This window comes from Artemia sp. Qi Xiang Cuo, chromosome 15 (genome assembly GCF_049724085.1).
Source record: "Artemia sp. Qi Xiang Cuo chromosome 15, ASM4972408v1, whole genome shotgun sequence".
NCBI lineage: Eukaryota > Metazoa > Arthropoda > Branchiopoda > Anostraca > Artemiidae > Artemia > Artemia sp. Qi Xiang Cuo.
Genome location: NC_142808.1, coordinates 11,800,806 through 11,824,330, shown reverse-complemented (window position 1 = coordinate 11,824,330; position 23,525 = coordinate 11,800,806). Strand labels below are relative to the sequence as shown.

The 23,525-nt window shown below is 34.9% G+C and overlaps 1 protein-coding gene across 2 annotated transcripts in view; it reads left to right on the top strand.

Moving 5' to 3' along the window:
• The window catches only part of LOC148943326 (centrosome-associated zinc finger protein Cp190-like), a 651,851-nt gene extending 644,013 nt beyond the window's left edge, over window positions 1-7,838 (top strand). For both annotated transcript variants that reach the window (XM_089100986.1, XM_089100985.1), the window contains exon 11: window positions 3,075-7,838. In XM_089100986.1, coding sequence (XP_088957112.1) covers window positions 3,075-3,263 — 189 coding nt within the window. In that variant the 3' untranslated portion in view covers window positions 3,264-7,838. The remainder of the gene's footprint in view (window positions 1-3,074) is intronic.
• The last annotated feature ends 15,687 nt before the right edge of the window (window positions 7,839-23,525 follow it).

The window sequence follows — 23,525 nt, the reverse complement described above, 5'->3', positions numbered from 1 at the left end:
GTTTAAATCTGTAGACAGATTCTAAATTCGTGTTTACATAATTTTGAATAAAAAAATTCCCTGGTAAGTAGGGTTGATTGTTTTTAACCTATTTTCTGCCGATTTTTCAACTGTTTTTCTTATTTCTAAATTTGTCCCCGCTACTACCGAAAACTATATAACTGCATAAGGTTTTTCTCTTTATTAAATTCTGAAATCTCAATTCTTCATGATTTTTTAAGACATAATTTATATGGTTTTGTAAGTCTTCATTTAACCAGTCCAAACAGTCAGATTTTATTTCCACTGTCCTTAGGACTTCAATACTTTAACAAAGAACCGTTTTTTTTTTTTTTTTATTTTTTTTTTTTTTGCTGTCCCTTCTGAATGAACCATAACTGTGTCATTATTATGTAGAGACAAAATTGAATTCTTGATTTCCTTCTAATTTTCTAATATATATCGTATTAATTCACGATCGTGCAAAGTGAAATTTTGCTCTTTTGTCCGTCCTCGCGTCAGGAATTTTATTTTTTACTGAATTTAAAGGTGTTTTTTATTATAATTATCAAATAAAAGAAAGGGATTATTACACCCTCTCCCTCCCCCCGCCCCCTGAAAACATTCCTTCGTGTGTACCTGAACAAAATCATATTTACGATAATTTTTCTGCTAAGTTTGACGAACGTTTTTCTTTTTAAAATAAAGAAAATATTAGAAATGCTCATAAAAAAGTGAATGACGAGGTCAGGATGGTCATGGCCAGAAGGACGACAAGATACTATAAAATCCTTTTCTAAACCAATTTGACAAAATTCATAAAATTTCATTTCCACTGTTCTTGGTACTTCAACGAGGAATCCGGAAATCTTTCTCTTTTTTAGGTACAAAAGTACAAGAGTAGAAGAGGACGTAAAATATAGCCCAAACATCGTAAATTTTGCCCTAACGCAATAAAATTTGCCCAAACGTAATAAATTTTACCCAATCGTAATAAATTTTACCCAAACTTAATAAATTTTGCCGAAGTGTAACAAATTTTGCCCAAACGTAATAAATGTTGCCTATACGGGCCAAACGTAATAAATTTTACCCAATCGTAATAAATTTTACCCAAACTTAATAAATTTTGCCGAAGTGTAACAAATTTTGCCCAAACGTAATAAATGTTGCCTGCGTAATAACGTAATAAAAGTTTGATGGAATTGTAAAGTAATAATCTCTAAAGATAGACTAATAATATGATTTTGACAACTTGAATTAACGTCCATCCATTTGGATTGCAGCACTTGAGGTTGTGTTTAAGCTTCTTATTGCTATTGTTTTTTTGTTTTTTTCAGCTAAGTTGCTGCATTAGATAGATAGATAATGCCATTGCCCATTTGAAGATCGGTACAAGACTGGAATGGAATGGAAGGAATAGACACAAAAACACTACGCACTACAAAAACAACAAGAATGAACGAAAACTGAGTTACTATGTACACAAACACAGGTACTTAAGGACGAATTTCAACGGCAAGGCTACTAGTCTCGACTGACATTGAGAATTCTGTCAGACGCTTATTAAGGGCTGCAATAGGGTCGACGCCGACGAATTCTTTGTCTACGGTCGTAAATTAAACAAAATTTATTATACTAAACACATCTTTCAAAATATAAACGCATCTATCTTTTATCACTTGCGAAAAAAATATTCCAAAATGGAGACTTGGCAAAAAAATGCAATATAACCATAGCATTATACAATCGGACTCGAATTCGTTAAATTAGGCTCAAATTCGAATTCATTAAATTCCTTTTTGTTGATGACAGAGCTCATACTTTTTTCTCACCTTTTCGCCAAAATGGCATATCTGCAGGGCACGTGTCAAAATCATACTCGACCCAATAGGCATTCCTAAATAAATAATATAATCCGATACCACAACGTCATGATCAACAAACTTAACAATGTAATTTTTTGAATTCACTACTCTTCTACAAGACGCAACAACTTCACTTTTGCTAGGATGAAATGCAAGACAATCTGTATATACGCTGAGCAAAGTATATCAGAATTTTCTTCCTTTCGAAAAAGGCAACGTCTCGTGTTGAAAATTATACCTGCATAATTCAACAGCAAGAGATCATTTCACGGAAAACAAAATCATTTTTAACGATGCCTGGCTCTTAAGGACGCCATTATTATGCAACGGCAAAGCCTTCGATACATATTATGAAAACTTAAAATAAACAACTGATCAGCGCCACGTTTATGCGCTGAAAATATCATCTGAGCGTATATTCCAGAGTCGAATGCCCTACAAACGTCATGACCTCCCAGGCAAAGGCACTCATTCAACTCAATTCTGATACGGGCCAAACTGTGCTTCATAACTCTACTAAGAATACCCAAAACCTGTTACGTTTGAAACGTTTCTTCTAAGCTGTAGCTTTTCAGTACAGGTTTCCGTTTTTCCGTCTAATAATTGTAGGATTTCCGTTTGGACACAGATTGATAGCCAGAAAGCACAATCTTTGTCAATTTTACCTGTTTCAGTCCTAAAACAAGGCTATTGTTTGTTTAAAAAGCTCAACCAGTGACGAATTATAATAAAATGTTACTATACAGTGGCGCCATCTATTGAACCTAACAGTGGCGCCACCTCAGGAAAATGTGAGGGGGGCAAGGAGTTTTTATTATTTTTTTTCACGAAGACACGTGAAAAGGTGTTTTACAATCTAGGAGTGTTATTCTCCCCTCCCAATTAAACCCCCTGTCTCGTAAAACTGTGTGCAACCCCTGTCTCATAAAAGGCCCTTGTTTCCAAGACCGTATTTAAGAGGGGGAGGTGAGTGGTTTGAATCTCTCCCCCCCCCCCAAAAAAAAAAAATTCTGACTCATAAAACGTAACAAAAATGAATATAAGGAAATTCTTGATGCGTTTTTTTTAAACGTAAAACCATGAAAAAAAATCCTTTTGCAACCCCCACCCACCGCAGAAAAAACCTGGATACGGCCCTACTTGTCTCTGTAGTTTCATTATCAATTTTGGTCCCCACAAATCAATTGAACAGAAGTTAAGTTGAATCCATTTTTCTCTTGTTTCTAGGAAGGAATAATCCAGTCAGTCGTTGAGGACTCAGAAGAAAATAGCACGGTTCTGATGGCCAATTCAACAATAATAAACCCAGATGGCTCATTGACGGTTATGCTCGAGGGCAGTGACACCTTTACTATAATACCCGCTGATTCTTATCGGTATACTGAAGATGGCTCTCTACAGATTTTGCAGGACTGAATTTCTGTTTTATTCATGTGAATGAGACTTAACTTAGTATATTTTCTGGTAATTAGGCTTCATAGGATCTGATATATTGAAGGAACAAATTGACTATGTTGAACTGGCGATAATATTCAGAAGTTTGTTTTGAGTGACTGAAAATTTCAGACACACTAGGGGTGGATCCAGGATTTTTTTAGGGGGGGGAATAGGCTGATCTGATAAACTTGCTTTAGGAGCAAGTTTAATTAACAGAAACTTGTGTTAATTAAGTAAATTACACTACTTTAGACTACGCTAGGGGGGGGGGGGCGCCCCCTCCCCCCTGGCTCCGCCACTGAGACACACATTTCAACATTCTTAGACTACTTATCATAGTAGCAAATTTATTTTCCTGGCCTGTCAGTCTCTTTAATGAAATTCAAAATATTGATTGTTCAACCATAATTAACCTCCTTGTTATCAAAAACGTTTCAACTAGTACTTGGCTGTGTGTGTTCTGAACATCAAAAGCCAAATTCGCCCAAAAATTTAACGTCAAAGAGGGATTTGCCCACATGGATTTTATTTGGACCCCTCTCCCAGATTTTGTAAAATTCTTTTTGGTTTTTTTTTTCATTTGAAAATATTTTCTGTAGTACTTTTTTTTTATAAAAAAAAAATTAATTAAAAAGTGGCAAAATCCTCCACCCTACTATATTTTGAAAAACATATTTTTCAAACTCTTCAGCTGGAGGGTCGTAGGAAGCCAAATTCAATTTACTTTCAAACTATACAATTAAAATATAATCACTGTGAGTAGAACTAGGGCTTACGAGGTTCTTTAGTACCCACTCTTGGTGCTTTAGTAGAAGAAGGGTGATTTAAAACCAAGCTTCGTCACTGCCTTAGACCTGTTTAGACTTCAGCCATTATTGAATGGTTAAAATAAACTTCAGGCTATAAACAATTCGAACTACCACTCGAGAGCCCTATTACGTCTATTGTTCTTAGTGTAAATAAAATAAGAGAGATTCGGAGAAGTTTTTTTTTTAAATAATAAATTAGGGTTTTTTCAACAATCAAATATAACAAAATCCACAAGCTAAGTACTTGGGAATTTTGTATTCCTTGTTATATTCAGGAGAATATGAGATACGACCAAAAACCATTCAGTGGGATGAGCAGAAAAGTCTTAAAATAGGCGAAGAACGTGGAATTTCTTCAAATGGGGTTTAAATCCGGATTTTGTGTTGTATTGTCTTCCCTCTGGATACCTCCATTTTGACCTCAGGACACCTTCATTCTAACGTCAGGATGCTTCTTTTCTGTCCTCATCGCTCGCTTTTTATCTCCATAAACGTGCCCTTACTTAGTCATTATGGTTGCTTGTCTTGACTGGCAAATAGCGGTAATAGAGATTCTTGTGGCCATAACATGAATAAGGTTTGTTTCTAAGGTTTGAATAAGGTTTGGCCCTGTTTATCTTAGTTTTAAAGTAGGTCCCTGTTACTGATTTCCAAGGCCGTATCAAAGAGGAGGGGCTAGTACATTTGAACCCCTCCACTTCCCAAGATTTTTGTTCGTCTCGTTAAAACGTAACAAAAATGCATATAATCATATTTTTGATGTGTTTTCTTGGTATTTCTAATGTTTTTTTTTTTTAGAAAAAACTCGTCAAAATTGGAAGAACAATTATTGTAAATATGCCTTTTTTCAGCTACTTACGAAGGAATGTTTATAAAGGGGGTGGGGAATAATAATTTCTTTCTTCTATTTAATATTTATAATAAGAAGGGCCGAAATATTTGGAAAAAACTAGGCTTCTGGGGAATCCCCCTGCTTTCCCCGTGCATACATGTCTGCTTTTGATCCTTACACAGAGAAAACTTAAATTCTGCACCCTCTATTATTTTTTGTTTTAATTAAATTAATTTTTAACAAAATTACTGTTGTGGGGCGCCAAATCAAAAATAAAAACAACTTGGGTAACAGCTGGTATTAATAGTTACGGCATATTACTGATTTGTATGAAAATCTTGGCATTGAGGTTCGAGATTAATACCATAATTGGTCACTTCATGAGCCAAATCAATTAACCCTTTTTGATTTTTGTTAGCTTTAACTGTCAAAGCGCTTTATTTAAAACTTGATATGCTTATACTCTCTTAAGCCCTGTCCTAATTAGTTTAACAAAGGTCATAAGCCTTCGCTACCCTAGGAATCTTTTCCTTAAATTATGGAAAACCGATTGGCCTAGTTTTAATTCAAGACTAGGGAAAAACTGTGAGTATCGCAATATCAATGCAGAGATATAGTAAACTTATAAAAGAGCGCATTGGTGAGGATGTATGGGACTTGTTTTTTTTGTTTTCCGAATCTTCATAAACTCCACTTAATCAGTGTAGTCGCTTGTCCTAATTGGCAAATAACGGTAATAGAGATTCTTGCTTTTGTGGCCATAACATTAATAAGGTTAATAGCCCCATTCTTCTTACTTTTGAAGTAAGTCCCTGTAACTGATTTGCAAGACCGTGTCAAATGGGAGAGGCTAGCGTGTTGAACCCCCCACCCGCAAAATTTTCGTCCGATTCGTAGAAACGTAAGAAAAATACATATAAACAAATTTTTGATATGCTTTTTAATGTTTTTTGTAACCCTCCCCAGGCCGAGATTTACCAATAGGCCCGGGGTTAGGGGCGCAATAAATTATCGCTGTGTGATTGTTTTTCTTTACAAAAGCTGGACTAATGTGATTTATCGTCAAAGTGCCAGGAGCACTCCGCCGCCATGCTGGAGGTAGTCAAAGCTTTAAATCCGGACCTACCCCCCCCCCCAGAAAAAACCCTTCCCCGATAAGAAATCCTGGATACTTGCTAGCTGATTTGGAATTACTTTTGGAAACAGAGAAAAGTAGTGTCGTTAGCTTGTATGATCCTCAGTAGTGCTAAAGGACTAAAATATCATCTCGGTTTTCTAAAATGGGGAACATGTGGGTTTAGGGTTTTCAACCGCGGCTGATTCTATTGGTGCGCTTTTAATTTCGATCCTTTGGCATTTCCTAAGGATATCAAGATGTTTTTGAAATTTAACATAATTTTTATTTTTCCCTTAATTCCAATAATTTAATTTCTGCATAAGACGATTGGAAGAGACCACGCCTTCTTCTGATTCTGAAACTTGTTGCTGAGTAGTCCTTCAAACTAATATGAATAAAAAATAATGTTATCTACTCAATTGTTATTCATCTTAATTTTCTAAAAAAAAGAATTCTTACTACCTTATACGCTAATAAGAACTCTATTAGCGCCATTCGACTTGATTCTCTAAAAATTATGAATTTTAATTACCGTTATTCGCCAATTAAAATTATTGACTACAATAAAAACGGGACTTAAGAATAACGGCTAATATTTAGCAATTAAATGTATTAAATTAAAAGGTAATTAAGTATTAAACATACTCTTTTATATCCAGTCACGAAACCAGTCTTGAAAAACCCGCCAGACGGGTCTATCCAGACAATAGACCGCTATAGAATAATACAATGCAAAGCGTAGTTTTCATTGTGATTACAATATTTAAACTGTTGTTTTTGGGGTTTAACGGGGGGGGGGGGCAGGTACCTAGGTTAGGTTAAGTATTTAATATATTTTATGCTTAACCCCCTCCCCCCACCCTCTAATGCGCAAATATATAGCCCAAATTTGTTTCTAAACTAGTATATATTTATCCTATTTTATTTTGTTTCATTTGCATTAACCAAACTTGACTTCTTTATCAGTATATAAAAGAGTACGTTTAATACATAAGTACCAATTAAAATATACAATTACTAACAATTGAAAAGAATTCGGCCATTTTCGTTGGGCAATATTTTTAGTAACTGATTGTTCATGCTCAAGTCAGAACTTAGGATACTAAGTTCTAAGATACTAGTTCTAAGTTCTACGATACTAAGTTTTTCATGCTTAAGTCGGAACTTAAGATACTAAGTTGGGCCATTCGATTAATTTGCACCAAAATCAGCGTTGTCATCTCTGCTGTTTAATTAACTGCGTTTATAAAGCGTCGTCTTAATCGGTGTAGTGAGGCTTAGAAAGCTTATACTCGAACTGGGGAGAGCAGATTTTGCCATTGACATGACGAATAGAAGAGACCACACCTTTCTTTCCTTTTTTAGTTAGCTTATTGGTAGATATAATATGAAGATCATAAGAGGCCACGCCCTACTCATCTTTGTGACCAATAGCAATTCTGAATCAGTAACAGAGTACTGCTTCAATACTAAAATGAATAGAAAAATAAAACGGGGGCCTGCTCTAGCATTTTACGGGCTGTTAATCTTATTCATGGCTTGATCCAAAAATAAGATTCTGTGACGGCTATTTGCCAATTAGGAGAAGTCACTACACTGAATAAGAGGACAACAAGTTATGGGGATAATTCTATGCTCTACAGATATTTGTTTGTTTTTTTCTTGATTTTTTTTTTGTTTGTTACTTTATGGCAGACAATATTTTAAGCTTTGAAAAATTTTCCGTTTTGGATAAAATAATTATAAGTGAATTTTATGTCAGACTTTTTCATTTTATTAAACCAGTGTTTGTGACATATTTGACCTTCGATGTATTTAGAAAGTGATTAGAAAGATCTGACAAGCAAATACCCAGCAAAATATCTATACCCGAGGGTTGGCCAGGTCGCGGTTAAGGCCGATTCTCAATGAGAATTTAATAGCACTGAGAGTTAAGCTAGCGTTAATTTGAGCCAATCAGATTTTTCATAGATTTTCTGATTGGCTCAAATTAACTCTAGTTAAATCTCGGTACTGGTAAAATCTCATTGCGATTAGTCCTTTATATTGCTGATGATGAAAACAAGGATAAAAGATGCCGTCGTGCATTTTTATACGCCATGCATATTTATATATATATATATATATATATATATATATATATATATATATATATATATATATATATATATATATATATATATATATATATATATATATATGTATATATATATATATTTATACTTACATATATATATATATTTATAATTATATATATATATATATACTTATAGTGGCATGTGATGTTAGAGTTAAAATACAAAAGGTCATCTAGTCAGGTATGGCTCAAAATCCCCACCCCCTTGTAAAAAAAAGCTCCTAAAAGAACAAAAAAAAACGTCATATTAAGTCCCGATAATTTGGCTTCCTCATCAGGCGCGACTCAAGCAGAGAAAAAAAGAGCAGATAAAATTATATTAAAAAGTTAATACATATTGGAACTATTCAGTCTCTGACCTGTTAAGACATATTTATTCTTTAAAAGGATTAAATCCCATTTTTTGAACAGGTGTGAATTAAAAGGATTATGTTCGGACTTAATTAGAGACTAAACTTCGTTTTATCCTATACCCAAGAATGACTAGGAGAGTGTGCTCCGAATGTCGTTGCAGGGCACTTTAAACTGTTTGATATGCACTGACTGTGGATCATATTTGCACGAACAATGTGCTGGAATTGAACGTTTCCAATGGACTAAAAGTTGACTATGGCTAAATTATTCTGTGAAAAAGGATAGTTTAAACAAGGATAGTCCAAAAAACGTAAATACTTTTGCTGATACATGTTCCAGTCGACCCCAGCCTCTGCCAATTACTCCCCCTCGTCGTCTATCGGGCAATGACCTGGCCAACATTGTGATGGAAATTCGATCGCCCCCTCTAGCTCCAAACCTTCCAAGTAATAATGACCACCTCGAAGCCAACAAATCTATGCCTCTTGCCAGACTGAAACTACTACTTGTGGCAATTGTTGTTCTAATCCTCTATCGGACTTATCACTCCTTTCCCTTATAGCAGTGAGATATAAATTAGAATTAATAAGCAAGGAAATATCTGCAATCATAGACCTTAGGTCACGTCTAAATAAAATCCCTCCAAAGTCGTCTGATGTTAATGAGGATCAAAATCAGGAAATTATCATTAAAGAATCCCACCTGGATAAATATTCAATTGGTTCCTGTAACAAAGAGGTGATGAAACAAACTTGTATTATTCAAAAGTTCAGTTACCTTGGGGATAACATAATTAAGAGTTCATCTGACCTGGAGAACATGAAGTTGGATACTAATGAATGCGAACTAAAGGTCAAGTCAATCAAGATAAGCGGTCACGAACTGACTACACATAAGGGTGTATGCAAATTCGCCTGGAATGATATTTGCAAAAAAGGCAAAAAATGTAAATATCTGCATGTTTGCAAGAGTTTTAATGTTGGGGGTGAGTGTAAAGTCTCTGACTGCCAACTATTACACCAGAAAGTTTGGAAGTGGTCGTTGTTTTGGTTGTGACCGGATTCATTTGAATCATGGCTATGGCGCATTCAAAAAACTTTTTAATAATACCAGAAAGAGTTATCATCAACTTTCAAACTGTCTCCCATGTATTATCACTATGAATATTGATCAGCCAAAAAACGAAGTTCGCCACACCAGCCCACTGTTCCCACCAGCCCTCAAAGGCGCCATGAATCCGAATCATCAACGGCACCGAACAAACCCATTCAGAAGACCTTGTTGCATTCCAGCTCCCTCTCATTTAAATTGCCAAATCAGTCCAACTCCTCAGCCCTGTTATTTACATCAAATGAACCCAAGAACTCACAAGAAGTCTACAATAACAAATCAAGAAACCCTGGTTTGATACATTGCTGCTCCTCCTGCACAGTTCCCAGAATCTTTCCAGCAAATGTAAGGTCACTGGTAAATAAAATGGATGAATTTGAAATTAGTCTAGAAAAAAACCGGATTGATATTGCTTGCCTTACTAAAACATAGTCTGAAACTGAAGACTTTTACTCCATTCAAAATTGAGTTTTGCATTTTAAGCCGAGGATAGACAAAGATGGTATACCTCTATCTCATGGTGGAGGAGTAGCTTTTTTTGTCGGTCCACCCTTCCTAATCGGGTTTTTTCATTTTCCAAAATAAAGAACAACTCCAAAACTGAAGTTCTGTGGCTATGGACCAGATCCAAAAACCTCCCGAAAGAAGTATCTTGCATGATTTTTTGTATTATTTATTACCCTCCTCGTAATCGATTTAAGAAGGAGCTGACGGCATTTCTGCAACTTTATACTGACAGAATTCGATGCAAGTACCCTTATGCTGCAATTAAATTATGTTGTGATTTTAATGAGCTAGATCAAAAGTAGCTTAGCTGTGCTCTCGGCCTTGATCAAGTGGTCAAGTCACCTACTCGCGGTGATAAAACCCTAGACTTAATTTTTACCAATATTAAAGATTACTACTGTGTCCCCAAAATAGCCCCTCAATTAGGGGCAAGTGACTATCTATGCATCTTTTGGACCCCTTTGTCTTCCTTTCACCCTGAGAAGTTTATCAGTTACTCTTAAAGACCCATCACTGACGAGAAGGTTGCCCATTTCAAATTAAAACTTAGTTCCAAATCTTGGGCCAATATCCTATGTCTTACCAGGGGTAATGAAATGGCTTCTAAGTTTTCAGCGGAACTTTTCCAGTTATATTTTGACACCTTTCCAGTGAAAAATGTTACTCGCAAATCTAACTGCAAACCGTGGATAAATAAAAGAATTTTGTACCTAATAAATGAACGAGATAAACTCTTTAAGGAAGGATTTTTCCAAGAATTTCGAAAGTTTAGAAACATCGTTGTTAGCGAAATCCGTAAAGCAATAAAGGAGCATGGTGCGCACGGGCCCAATAAGATACTGTATTCGGATTCTAAGAAATTCCACAAAAGTGTCCAAGATCTCATGGGAAAGGTCTCTTCAAAGTTTTTCTTACTGGACAGTAATGGTGACCCAGTGGGTGCAGATGTCATAAATGATCATTTTGCTTCAATTTGTAAAATTCACCCGCCACTCTAACATATGCCGGCCAACAGTGCAGTGAGGGACATTCCTGTGATTGAAATTCATCAGACTCAACTTAAACTCGAAACTCTTGATACAAATAAGTCAGTATACCCAGGTGATATCCCTACCAAATTGATTGTGGAATGTGCCCAGCATTTAAGTGTACCTCTAACTGCTATTTTTAACCAATGTTTTGTAGATGGTATTTTTCCAGTGTGTTTTAAACGAGCTATTATATCTCCTATACCAAAAACTAAGACCCCGAAAGTTCCCTCTGACTTAAAACCAATATCAAAAACCCCCATTTTCTCTAAAATCTTTGAAAGTTTTCTTTACCATTTCCTTTTTGACAATATTCGTGATAAAATCAACTCAAATCAGTTTGGCTTTAGGCTGAACCATAGCACCACGCATTGCTTAATTTATATACTTGATACTATTTTCAAACATGTTGAGTTGAATAGTTCCTACGTTGAGGCTGTTTTTGCTGATATTAGCAAAGCCTTCGACAATTTGGATCATCAGACAGTTATAGATAATGCAAGAACTTTAGGTGCTAGAGATTTGGTTTTACGTATGTTAGCTAGCTTTTTGTCTGGCCGTGAGCAAAGTGTAGTCCTCCCTTACGGGAATTCATCAGCTTTTTCCTTGATTTCCTGTGGAGCACCTCAAGGGACTAAATTAGGTCCTTTGGCAGTTTTAATTGTTTTTAATAATATTTTACCAAGTTTTGACAACTCTTTTAAATTTGCGGATGATTTGACATTACTGAATCTTTGTCAAACATCTAATACTTTGAATATTAGACTGGATTCACTAATTAACAATTTAAAGAATGATCTTGACAATGCTAAACTCAACTTAAGCATACCCAAAAGCAGTTTCATGTTATTTTCTTTTTTTTTTAAATATACCCCCTATCAATAATTACCTTTGCATACCAAATTTAAATACTGTTAAACTGCTTGGTGTGCAGTTGGACAACGACCTTAAATGGATTTCCCACTTATTTAAGTCAGGTTGTTTTCTCCTTAAAGCTTTCTCTCTTCTCAAACGTTTCTCCATATCAATCCAAAACCTTAAAATAATTTATTGTTCTTATATAAGACCCTGTCTGGAATATGCTTGCCCTGTCTGGCACCCCGGGTTGACCAAAGACCAATGTTCTAAAATTGAAAGTATTCAAAAATGAGCAATAAAAATTATTCTTGGGACGGCCTATACTACATGCGATGAAGGTTTGACTAGATTTGAACTTACTACATTGGAATCATGACATCACATCCTTACCATGAACTTTGGTATCAAGTGCCTTAATTCTGATTATCATCGATGTTTTCTTCCTCCCTTTAAAGAAAATCTCCCAACCCTTCCTAATACAAGGCTCATTGCTCTTAGAGCTCCAAATACCCAACTAGACGTGTATCCCCAAATGTTGACCATGAGGTACAAAAACTCTTTTGTCCCCTATTTTGTTTCCTAATTTAATAATTGATATAACTTTTGTTTTATGATTATCCCCTAACATCTCTTTTGTTATTGTAATTCTGACAGGCTTATGCTAGCTTTTGCGCTATTTTAGCCAATAAATCATATTCTATTTCTATACAAAAATAAACATGAGCTTAATTCAAACCCGTAGCAAAAATAAATATTTTTTTAATTTACTATTATTAAAATTAATTAAAAGGGTGTTAGTTCCCCTTCCCCCCCCCTCGGAATGATATAATAAACTGATTAATCTATACAAATTGAATTAGAACTTCATCAATATTAAACTAACTATTAATTAACTGAGATCACTTCATCATAGATCAACTGATTATTAGTAAAATTAACATAGGATATAATTACTGAGGGTATTAATAAGAAAAAATCCTATAAAAAAAAAACTTACTAAATTTCGGTTCCTATACCCTTTATAGCATTTCAAAAATATTCTATGTAATACTAAATAATCATTTAGAAAAATGAAGTAACAAAAAAAAACGAACTAATTCTTTGAGAAATAGAAGAATTCAATCATAAGTAGGCTACATATCGCCAATAATTCGAAATTAAACATTTAAATGTAATTGTAACTTTTAAATGTAATATGTAATTGTATAATAATGTAATTGTAACTACAAGAGATTTGAGATTTTTATTAATTTTTGAGATTTTTATTTACCATGAATTTATGTAACAGGATGTTGTCGGAACATATCTGCTATCATTAATTTCCAGAAGCTACGACAAAGAATTATGAAACCTGGCCGCCCAGAACGCATTATATTAAATACCTCCTAATAATGTCTTTATAATAAATATTTAATTAAAATACACATAAATCGTAGTTTTTCTCACTCAGTCTCTAAGCTAATTTTAATCTATAGCAGACAAACAAACTGGTTTTTCTCAGATGAAGAGAGCAAAACTTCTCGAGCGTGTTTTGGATAATTCACAATTACTTTTAGATTTATTTTCAGTTTTGCACTAAATACAAAAGAAAATATGGGTAGCATAATTCGTTTTCAGTAAAGCGCCAATGACGCAGTAGGTCTTAGACTTTTACAGCTAGGAAAAGAGGCAGTACCCAAACTCTTATTTGCAGTGATTTTTGTTCATTTTAAGCTTAATTTGCATATTCAATGTAAGTTTTTCTCGTCAGAATTTATTTATTCATTTATATTAGTACCTTTATTCCCACAGTCTATGGGGAGAGGCCTGTAGATTGTGAAAATTGTCCATTGTTTACAAATAGTACTTGTTATTGGGAAGCATACAGATATTTTTCGGAGGGGGGTTAGTGCTTGGGTAGGATTCCTTGGGAGGGACATTTCCGAGGGGGGTGGAGGTTCCAGGGAAAATTTTACACTGGGGGAATTTGACAGAATTTCCACATGAAGTTCTTGTTAATTGTCTTACATTACCTTTGCCAACTCACTTGTGCATGTGAAGATGTTCCGGGGGCTATTTTCTGCGGGTTTTGATTTCCGGAAAAAATTCTACGGAAGGGGATATTTCCGGAGTGATCGAGAAACTGATTAGAGATTGAAGCCTTTTTCAAACGAAAGTATGCTAAGGATAATTTTTCAGGCTGAATCGTCCGCAAGAGGGGATTTTCAGCGAAGATGAAACTGTCTGGAGGAAACTCGACAGGGAGGCCTATATTTTACTTTGGATGAAATTTTCGCTGATGTTTCCCGTGAGGGGGGGGGATATATTTCATGGCGGCTGAGCCAGATTTACCTGCATTATTTGAAAAACGAACAGAAATTAAATTAAAAAAAAGAATGTTTTTTTAACTGAAAGTAAGGAGCAACATTAAAACTCAAAAAGACCAAAAATTATCCCGTATATGAAGGGTTGCCCCCTCCTCAATACCTTGCTCTTTACGCTTAAGTTTGACCGTTTGTCCCAATTTGTAAGAACTGCTGCTGAAACGCAGGGGCCGTTTAATTAAGATAAGATTTTATTCAATATCAATACGCATACAATAATAAATACACTCTGCTACTCCCCCCAAGGGCTCCTTATCCTGTAATTAGGGAGTATATACAGATCACAAACTCAGAGAACAACAGCCAATTGCTTACTGAGAAAAAAAAAAAAAAAAAAACTCAGACACCAATAAAGCATAACATGATTCATTTTTCTACGTATTGCCTATCATTCGAAACACAAAAGTAAGCCACGAGAAAGGCTGCGCATAAGGTAAAAAAAAATCCCTCACTCACAGTCACAGAAAGAAAAGCAAAAAGGAGGAGAGAAGAAAATATAGATGCATAAAAGCTATACAGTAAATTTTATTCAGGAACAATTAAAAACTTATTCAGGAAAAAGTAAGGAAAAATTTATCACATGAAAACAAAAATGTTACTAGTCTTTTGAAGGTGCCAAACGAGTGGCATTCTCTAGCCGAATCGGGAAGGGATTGTCCATGTGAAATGACGCGCAACAAAAGAATTAAAGTCAGATCTTATTGTTGGTGTATGCAGAATTTTGATATTTAGAGAACTACGGAGCTGAAAATCTGACCGACCAGATACAAAAGAAGACGTAAATCTTAGGGACCTAGGAGTATCACCATGGAGCTGGAGAAAATTGAAAGACGCACAGGAAAGAATATAAAGTTTTTTAATATCAAGTAACGGTTTAGTTGCCGAACGATTTACGTCCTGGATATGATTTATAGCTTTATTGCAGATATTGGAAAGCGGTTTGAGAAAAGAAGGGAAAGTAGACATCCATATGACTGGGCAATAGGAAACATAAGACTGAATTAAGCTATAAAATAGGATTCTTAGAATTGGTCCTTGAAAAATATGTTTAAGCTTTCTTAGAATTAGAATAGAAAGCTTTTTTAAAAGTGCTACCAGCTTATTCATTATATCAACATATCAAAAAGAATCACCGACTCTAAAGAATGTCAGCAAAATGTCTTCTTTATATTCACGCACTGCAAACTGAAACTCGTAAACGCCTCCATTATTAGTTTTTGGTATTATATCGTCGACTGATTTTGCAAATACTATTAGCGCAGTGTCATCCGTAAAAGAAGTAATATATAGATTCTGCAGATAAAAGCGCATTATGTCCACGTAGACTAAATAATGAAAAGGGTCCAGCACAGAGCTCTGAGTCACACCACACTTCACAGTAAAAGACTATGAGACTAAATGATTTTAAACGACTTTAAGAGACCTACCGTAAAGATAACACTGAAACTGTCTTAGCCAAAATCCATTTATTCCAAGACTTCCCATTCGATGAAGCAACATTTGGTAGTCAACAGTGCCAAACGCCTTTCTAATGTCAATGAAAATAGACATAGGTACATCACCTGAGTTTAATTCACAGCTAATAGTTTAAACCAAAGGAGTTAGGTTAACCAATAGTTTAAAGAAAATAGTTTAAACCAAAGTGCTGTAAGGAGTGCGTCGTGGAATGACCATTATGATACCCAAACTGTGTCTGACTCAAAAGCTTATTAATCTGAAGGGAATTATAGACCCGTTTATGTACCACTTTCTTCAGTCAGAGGTAGCGCTATTGTGTAAGTAAAGAACGATGTAGGCACAATGTATTATTTTTATTTTTTTTTTGTTGGTTGGTTTTAGACCAGGGTATTGTAAAGAATCATTTTAATAGGAGACAAAATTTTACTCAAACGACAGACATAGATGCCAGTGAGCCATCGTTTCCCCTAGATAAGATTAGAAAATATATTTGTATTCATGTTTTCATTGAACAAAATAAAATAAGAATGGTCTTTCCTGAATTTCAAAATGTACTTAATTTCTTCATTAAAAAAAAATCTGTCACATTTTCGTTTTTTCATTGAACAAAACCGAAAAAAAATTTACATCGGAATCAAACTGACGTCATTATTGAGGGGCTTCTGGCTCATTGAAATGTCTGCTAATTTGTTTCCATAGTAAAAAAAAAAAAAAAAAAAAAATAATTACCATTTCCAAAACAGCTACAAATGGTAATCTTTTCTCGCTAGACAGTTTTTTTTTCAGGACTTCGATGTTTTCTCAATATGCAAGTAAAGAGCAACAATAAAAATTGGAACGAACAGAAAACATTCCGTATACAAGGGGGCTACCCCCTCCTCAACTCACAGCCTATTTAAAGTAAAGTTTTATAGTACCTTTAAAGTACTTGACATTCCAATTCAACGGCCCTTGTGTATCAGCAGTTGTTCTTAAAGAATTGGGACAAAAAGTAAAACTTAGCGTAAAGAGCAGAAAATAAGAAATTCTTAAGCTTTACTGTTGGTTGAGGAGAGGGTAGCTCCCTTTATTTACAGAGTAATTTTTGCTCTTTTCAAGTTTTAATGTCGCTCTTTACTTTCATTTGAGAAAGCTTTCTGTCTTTATTAGATAGAACGCATTTGACAATGACTACAAGAAATAAATTATTAACAAGAATTAATTAAATTCAGTAATTAATTAAATTCATTACTTTCAGTAATGAATCCAGGGCCAAAACTATACTCTGAGAAGGTATTATCAAGCTTCCATGTTCCATGTTAACCCTCTTCAGATTTCTAAGTCTTAGAAATTTGCTTACTTGACAGGCGTGGGCGCCCATAAGCTGAATTTTAGGGGGGGCTACCTGGTCTAATCAACACCTCCAATGATTTATAGGCATAATAGAAATCTCAAAACAAAAATATAAGGCAGACTCATTCAGCTAGGGGAGGGGGACTGGACCCCCCTCTGCCCCCCATATGGGTGCCCATGTTGACAGGTCTATTACCTATTGAAACTTTGACAAAATAACATTTTAACTTAGTTTTCAGTTACCAGTTTCTTTTTGTCTAATTTTAGTTCTGAAAATGCAGTTCCTGTTATTTCAGTAGATTTTTAAACCATATCAATGGGTTTCTTCCTAAATATAGGAAACGTGTCTGTAGATCTTTGAATCCTCATAAATTGAAATTGAGCAATGTTTGTGAAGTTAAAACAGTTTTCTTGTACCTCATTGAAGCAGAAGATCTGTTTTGCAAGGTTTCACTTTCATAACGCAAAGATTTTTAAAGGTCAACAAAGGTCACAGCCCTCTAGAGGGAGAAGGGGCACCCATAAGGGGGAAGGGGGTGGCTACCCCCCCACCCCCCCCCTGGCTGAATTACGTTGTCTTACATTTTTGTTTTGAGATTTCTATATAGCATTGGAAGTGCCGATTAGACCTGGTAAATATAACATTTGCTTCCCGAAAGATCGTCAAAAGCTGAAAAAGCTTAAATACGTTTTGGGGATCTCAAATAAGAGCCCTGTAAGTTTGAGGCAAATTCTGACTTCCGCTAAAGTTTTGAGGGTCAAAAACGCGCGAAATGTTCGTAATTTTTTTAGTTCTAGTTTTTAATCTTCATTTTAGGTATATAGGCCTATATTCCCGTTTAAATTTACAGAAATTAGATTGCGTGGCGTTCAGGGCTTCTAATATTTCCGCATTTTTGGGGATTTCCCCAAAATCTTCGTGGCTCCCCGAAAAAAAATATTGTTCCCCGAAAATCACCCAATCGCGTCACCACCCTCAGTGATCTATCACTAATGACTAACCATCCCTAGCGATTAGTACTTTACTTGCCATATATTTTTCACTGCCTTACTCTCTTGCTCGTTAATTTTTGTCTGTTGTTTTACTATGCATAAAAATGATAGTCGGTTCTTGTTCTTTTACAACAGATTTTTACAAAAGTATTCTCTTTCTGAAATGAGACTAAACCATTTCGATTCAAATGTACTATTCCTAATGCTATACGATTCTACATCATTTGTGGTCGTGGTCAAAACTATTTAAGAATTTTATTTGAATTTGGATTTTTCAGTTGTATTTTGGGTTCTGAAATTGAGCATCTAGAGGAGAATTCTTTTGAAAGCCGAATCGAAAGTTTAATTTTTTTTTTTTGCTACTTTGGTTTCGGACATACTGTATCAATGTTTAATACCTAATGAGTGAAAGCATGAAATATTGAAGGAATTGATCTTTTGTTACTTTCCCATTGTGTGGGCCTTTCGGGTTAACCGCTATAGAGTAGGCAATGATAAAACCCGTTTTTGACGTGTTAACCACTATAAAGTAGGCAATGATAGCGTGGTTTACATTGAGTATACGATATTAAACTGTATTTTTTTGGGGTTTGGGGGGGGGGAAGGTACCTAGATTAGGTTAAGTTACGTATTTAATATATGCTATTATCTACCCCCAGCCCCAACCCTCCTAATTTGCAAATATATAGCCCAAATTTGTTTCTAAACTATTATATATTCATCATATTTTATTTTATCTCATTAGCATTAACCAAACTGGACTGTTTAGAAAGACCGACATAATCGGAAAGCACTGATCTTTTTTCCACGAATTCTTACCGTTTAAATTTTGTTTCATTTGGTGTGTAAAAATTAAGTTCTTTATTATCTGAGAGTTGTACTTGTCATGCCACCTTCTCCCTTCAAACGTATTCCCCTTCCCTCACAATTATTATTCTGGTTCTTCACCCGTGCAATATTTTCGGTAGGCTTAATATTTTAAATTGCAGTTTAGGATCTTCTTACAGTCTTGCAAAGCTGTTAGGTAGGCGAAGAAAATTTAACGGAAACGATATTTTGCTCAAATTAGGGATAGCCTAGTAAATTTGTTTAAATATTCAGGCATATCTTTACTACTTCTAATACTTGAACAATTAGTAACCCTGTATGAAGGCTCTTGAGATAGAAACAATAGAATTAAAAATGTTTTATAATTGAATGTCTTCTTAGGAACTCTCCCTAAATACAATCAGTACTTACGTATTAGCCAGAAAACACGCGATAGGTGAAGTTTGGTTAATGCTAATGAAGTAAATCAAAATATGATGAAAATACGATAGTTTAGAAACAAATTTGGGCTATATATTTGCACATTAGGAGGGGTGGTGCTGGGGGTAAAGAATAGTATAGATTAAATACATAACCTAGACTATGTACCTTTTTTTGCCCCACAACCCCAACAAACTAAAGTTTAAATATTGTTCACGGAGTGAGAAACCCCTGTTTGCCTAGAGCGCCCAAGGAATTCTCTTGATAAAGAAGGTGCTTAACTAGTTTGCTGTATCATATTCGCTATACAATTTCTCGTGTGTTTTCTGGCTAATACCTAAGTACCATACACTCTTCTAACCGTAAATATCAAAAAAGTTTTTTTCATCTGAAAATAGGTCTTAGGAGGAACATTAAAACGAACAAGAATTATTACATATATGAGAGGGGTTGTCGTTGTCTCCTCTTTAACACCACGTTATTTAGGCTAAAGTTTGAATTTTGTCCCTATTCTGTTAGAACGATTCCTGAAACACAACTGTTATTTAATTAGAACAATAAGAAGCTTTTTTAAAAGTACTAAAAAATCTTAGCGTGAATAGTCATGTGTTTAAAGGTTTATTTCTATTCGTTTTAAGTTTTAATGCTGCTCCGTAATTTCAGGTGAAAAAACTATTTTTTTATTTAATTCCTGGTATTTTAATGTACGCTTGCCGAAGAATATTCATTAATCGCAGAAATCGTTGCAGATGTTATTGAAAGCCCTGCTCGCTTTGATTAATGGCACCTACATTACTTATTTGCAAGTTTGCTGTTTCCTATAAAATTCGTTGCATTTAAATCAAAATCATTCCTTGCTCAAGCAAAACCCTAACTCCAAATTACTAATGAGGCAGTTCTAATAGATATATTTTCTTTATTTTTTGAAAAATGGATATCCGGAGGTTTTTTGAATCAAAAAATATAAAAAAAGGCTAAGTTTGAGAAAACCTCACCTCCAGAAAATAAAAAAGATCTGCAGTTGCCTGATTGATTTAGATGTCTTGTCATCTATAGCCAAAGAAATTGTAATGGAACAATCGTCAACTTCAAGGAGATTTTATGAGTTTCTGCAATCCTTAAAGTCAAAACTCAAGACTGTTAATGACAGTGATGTTGACAGTGTTGAGTTAGTGAGCTTTTTCGAAAATCCAGGTATGTCTGATTGTAAAAAATACGAATTGTTGATAAAGCCGAGTGTAATCCATTTATCTCATTATTTCAAGAAAGGTGTTTCTATTATTGGTAAAGATGCCTGTAAATTAAAGGAAAGCTGATTGTATGCTTATCCATGGTTAGTGTATTCGACTTCACTAAAAGGTGGGCTTTGTAAATATTGCGTGTTATTTAAGCCAGCCTTGAAGAGAGGCATTTTTGGTTCTTTCGTGATAAAGGCTCACAAGGATTTCAAACATTTTCATGAAGACGCACGGAATCATGCCAAATCCAAGTGGCACCACGAAGCTGTAATTAATGCTAATAACTTCTGTGATTCAATGACGATGAAGAAAAAAGACATCAAAGAACAACTGGATTCTGCTATATCTGATCTTATGCAGATAAACCGAAGCAAACTTACATTAATTTTAAAAGCAATTATAGTTTGTGGTACTCACGACATTGCTCTCCGTGGAAATCATCCAAATGGAGGAAACTTTCAAGACCTGCTTCGTTTTCGCATTGAAGCAGGAGATCAAGTCCTTAATGACCATATAACGACGCATTCAGGAAAAGCAAAATATACATCTCATAGTGTCCAAAATGAGCTGATAAATATTTGTGGGACTATACTACAAGATACAATAGTCAAAGAAGTAAATGATAGCTAAGAATTCTCTCTGGTATTAGATGAAACTGCTGATATTAGTGGGAAAGAGCAGATGTCAATAGGGGTACGTTACATAAAAACAGATTCAAACGTTGGATGGGTGATCAAAGAAGAATTTGTGGGGTTTGCCGAACTTGAAAAATTAGATGCAGGAAGTATTGCTGATGCAATTTTGCATTTCACAGACAGAATAGGACTAGACATGACAAAGCTAATTGGTTTAGGATTTGATGGATGTTCAACAATGGCCGGGAAAGATACTGGAGTTCAACGAAGAATCCGGGAAAAATATCCAAAAGCTGTGTATTTTCACTGTGCCTCTCATAGATTAAATTTAATTGTCAATGACCTCAATATTGTACCAGCAATTAGAAACACAATAGGCACAATAAAAAAAGTGATCCGATTCTTCAGGGAGAGCGCTCTTAGAAGGAAAAAGATCCCAAAAATTTCTAACCTGTGTGAAACACAGGTGGTCTGAGAAGTACAGATGCATACGCAACTTTTCAAATAATTTTATTGCCATCAAGGAAGCTTTGAGTCAACTTTTCACTGACGAGGCGAACCAAGAAACGCGTTCACAAGCTTTCCAGTTGGAGATTGCAACATCATCAGCAGTTTTTATCGTATGTCCAAAAATCATTTCCAGATACTCTTCATACCTTGAGCCAGTTGTAAACAAAATGCAGTCCGTAGATTTTGACCTACATGCTGTACATATGCACGTAAAAGAGAAATTGTTATGGGTTTTTCAAAAGCACAGAGTAGAAGCAGTCATAAAATTTGAAGGAATTTTCACGGAATTACAAGAAACCTGTGATTTACTGAAAATTGAAATCAAAACATCTAGGACAACCGCAAGACAAACTCATCGCTCAGATATTCCTATGACTAATCCAATAGATTACTATAGGTTAGCTGTTTTTATTCCTTATTTGGGCTCGTTGATTGTGTCACTTGAATCGAGATTCAATGACCACAACAAAACCCCATCCAAAGGAATTCTTATTCATCCCAACATTTTAAAAAACACGGAGAAGGATACATTTGTTAATGCTATGAAAGATCTATCTAAGTTCTATGACAATGAAAATTTAGAAGTGGAAGCAAGAACCTGGTACGATGTGTGGTAAAACAAAGACTGTGATGAGGAAGTGAAGCTCATAGATCTCTTCTCTGAAACTACATTTTTCCCTTCAATTATGAGAGCCCTTGTTAACTATCTAACCATTCCACCAACAACATGTACTGTGGAAAGATCCTTTAGCACCCTGAGGCGAATTAAAACATGGCCGAGGAACACTATAAGCGAGGAACGCCTATCAAGTTTGAGCTTATTAAGCATTCACAGTACAAGAGCTCAATTTAGAAGAGCTAGCTATAGACAAATTTTCCGAACAGAAGCGAAATCTACAATTTGCTTTTTCTGAAAAGTTATAATTTTGTGATTTAAGGATCATATGTAAGTTTCTTTTCATGAGTTAATTCAATTTTTCTTTAGATTTGGATAAATCAAAATCTTAAATCCCTTTTTTTATTTTTTGAATTTTTAATGATTAAAATTTGTGATTATGTTGCAAACTCCAGTTTCACTCATTTCACTTTCATGTGGTTTATTTCATTTCACTCATGTGGTTCACGGCAGAGAATTTCGCTAAGAGGGCAAATGTGATCTTTAGCAGAACCCACCAATGTTGATAAAATTTTCTGCCACCATTATTTTTTTGGCCGTTTTTGTTGGTTTTGAAAGCAAGGCCAATATCAAAATTACATTTTACATTTTAGAAGGGAAAATCGTGTGTTTGTACCATAAGGTGCCCTCGAATGAAATTGGAAGAATATACGGATATTCAAGGATATAAAGTATTTTTCAGTATTTTGCCCTTCCCCCTAAAATTCAGCCTATGGGTGCCCGGAGTGGAAGTAGGTACTTCAAAACACCTTCCCGGTTCATGCTTTAACCTGTAGACCCATACCTGGAACTGGAAAGTTCATTTTCCTAGCCTAAACCCTTTCCAAGACAGCAAAAAGTAGTTAAACTAGAATTTTACCTTCATTTTTTTTAATCTTAAAGTTTAATATAATAATAATAATAATAAATAATAAGTTTAAAGTTTAATATGACCGTTACTTTTCTTTGAAAAACTTCTTTTTGGGAATTTTTTTTTAATGAATTAAATACAAGAGCAAGAACATATCTGTTTCTTCTATATTTACAACTAATGTAC